At 44.8% G+C, this 2,496-nt stretch overlaps 1 protein-coding gene across 1 annotated transcript in view; it reads left to right on the top strand.

Moving 5' to 3' along the window:
- LOC107096872 (alpha-N-acetylgalactosaminide alpha-2,6-sialyltransferase 2-like) overlaps positions 1–2,496 on the top strand; it is a 10,639-nt gene that overhangs the window by 2,250 nt on the left and 5,893 nt on the right. The window contains exons 2-4 of the mRNA XM_015393760.1: positions 682–775; positions 1,658–1,829; positions 2,085–2,238. Coding sequence (XP_015249246.1) covers positions 682–775; positions 1,658–1,829; positions 2,085–2,238 — 420 coding nt within the window. The remainder of the gene's footprint in view (positions 1–681; positions 776–1,657; positions 1,830–2,084; positions 2,239–2,496) is intronic.

The raw sequence follows: 2,496 nt of genomic DNA, 5'->3' as shown, positions 1-2,496 counted from the left end.
TTATTAGTTCCTGCTCCCGGCTGTTGGAACATTTATTCTCTGGATTCTCATCAGTCTTTGGTCACTTTATAATAATAAAATAAAGAAAAAGAAATAAAAAGAAACAGTTTGGAAAATTTTGGTTTTCACAGAACTGGACCTGTTTGAATCCACAGCCAAAACTCTTCCGGTCTCCTTATTTTCAAGGACTTTAAAGGATCCAGTCTAGGTAGACCGGATCTGGAACAGAACCATCAGGTCTGGATGGTCCTGGAGAAACTGTGAAGGTTCTGTTAAACCCTGAAACCTTAAAGGGATGAGAGAAGCTACGGGCTGCAGGTCCGAACCTGTGACCAGGAAAGTGTTTGGACTTTTTTTCCTCTTTGGTTCTGAGAACCTCTAATGGTTCCATCAGAACCTTTGCCTGACAGAACACTGACTGGATCAGAACCGGCAGCAGGCTGAAACACAGAAGAACAAAGATTTCATTGATTGTTTTTCTTTTTCTAAACTCAGTTTTTACAGTTTTCCTTTGATTCAAAGGTTTATGACTTCAGAGATCAAAGTGATTTTTACTGTTAAATGAATCAATAAATGATCAATGAAGCCTCTAATGACTATGATAGGACTGGGACCAGAAGTTTGATGACTTTAGGGACTGAAACCTTTCAGGCTCTGAACGCGTCTGTGTTGTAATGTCAGTTCACAGGCAGCAGGCGGCAGCACTGAGACTCCAGGAGAAGATCAGGTGAGATGGGAGGAGCCTGGAGCTGCTCAGGAGGAGCAGCAGGAGGAGGTGAGTTTCCACAGAATCCACAGAAATCCCAACAAAAACGAAGAAGCTCGGATTAAATAAATGAGAAAAGAAACATTAAAGTAGCATAAAGACACTAAAACAGACGATAAATGGATGGAAACAGAAAATGTTCCTTTTTATTCATGTGAAAATGATCTAAAATGACTCCAGACGATTTAAACCAGGACTATGGTTTTTATCCAGACCTGTGCTGGATCAGTCCCACCAGAGAACATCTCCACTGATCCAAGGACCTTCTGTGGTGCTAGAAGGTGAAGATCCAGGCCTGAGGGCCTCTAATCTGGAGGATCTGGACTATTCCCGGGGTGAGGGCGGTCTTATTTTTGCTGCTGCTACCTCCATCCTGGAGGCTGACATCACATGGAGGGTAAAAGCAGCAAAGACGTCACAGAGAAACCAGATCTAAAGGAGGAAATCTGTGGAAACAGACGCTGCAAAATCAGCAGCTTTTTATTAGAACGAGCTCGAGGTTTAAAACTGAAAGAAGGGAAAGGAAAGATGTTGAACTTTTCCTGCAAACCACTGAACATGTTAATCATCCGGTCTTCGCATTTAGCGGCGCATCAGTTAATGTTATACAGATTAAATAATGAGCAGCAGCTTCTTCCCCACCGCCATCAACCTGATGAACTGCTGAGAAAACTCTAAATCACAGACAGCGAATACTCTGAAATAAAAGCCTTTATTGAACAATGTGATGTAGAAGACCTGACTTGTGCGTTTACCAGTGACGGCGTTTTTAATAATAACGGGTCATGGTGTCAGTGGGCCGGTCTGAGGCGGGACTCCAGGCCTCATCATTAGTCTCTGTGTGGATCAGCAGCAGCAGATAAGGTCTCTGATGAGCTTCCCTCCCTGCAGACTGAGGCAGCGTGTTCCCTGAGGTCCACCATAAGGAACGAGCCCTTCCTCTGGTGGAGGTTCAACTTCTCGCTGCCGGTCCTTCAGTGGGCTGGAAGTCTGACGCCATCGTCCTGGAAGCAGCTGAAGAGACGACCACCTCCATACGGCTGGAAGGGACTTCCTGCTAAAGGTGGGCTCCAGGTTTTATTCTCCTCATCATGTGGGGGGGCGGGCTCAAGGAAAAAATGCTTTTTAATAAAAAAACCTTTTATATTTTACCAAGTTAAGGTTCTGAAAAAAAACCTAAATGAAAAGACAATAAATGAAACCCAACCTCATCCATTAAAGGACAGGAGATATTTGAAGGTTGAAATGACTCTACCCTCCTCCTCTTCCTCCTCCTCTTCCTCCTCCTCCTCCCCTTCCTCCTCCTCTTCCTCCTCAGTCCTCCGGGAAAGCCTCTCCCTCCTCAAAAGCCGCCAGCTTTTTGAGCGGGAACCACCTGGCAGGTGTGTCCGCTGCGCCGTGGTGGGAAACGGAGGAATCCTCCGTGGATCCAGGCAAGGAAAGAACATCGACCGCCATGATTTGGTCTTCAGGTGAGAATCTGAAACCTTCAGAGTCCTCAGGGTCTACCCCTGGATGAGGCATCCAACTAGAATAGAAACAGAATAGAATAAGAATTAGGGAACAATAGAAATAGAATAGAAACTGAGTAGAGTAGAGTAGAGTAGAGTAGAACAGAGTAGAGTAGAGTAGAACAGAGTAGAGTAGAGTAGAATAGAGTAGAGTAGAACAGAGTAGAGTAGAGTAGAGTAGAACAGAGTAGAGTAGAACAGAGTAGAGTAGAGTAGAAC

Source organism: Cyprinodon variegatus, unplaced genomic scaffold (assembly GCF_000732505.1).
Source record: "Cyprinodon variegatus isolate N-32 unplaced genomic scaffold, C_variegatus-1.0 Scaffold24, whole genome shotgun sequence".
NCBI lineage: Eukaryota > Metazoa > Chordata > Actinopteri > Cyprinodontiformes > Cyprinodontidae > Cyprinodon > Cyprinodon variegatus.
This window is presented reverse-complemented; position numbering and strand designations above follow the sequence as displayed.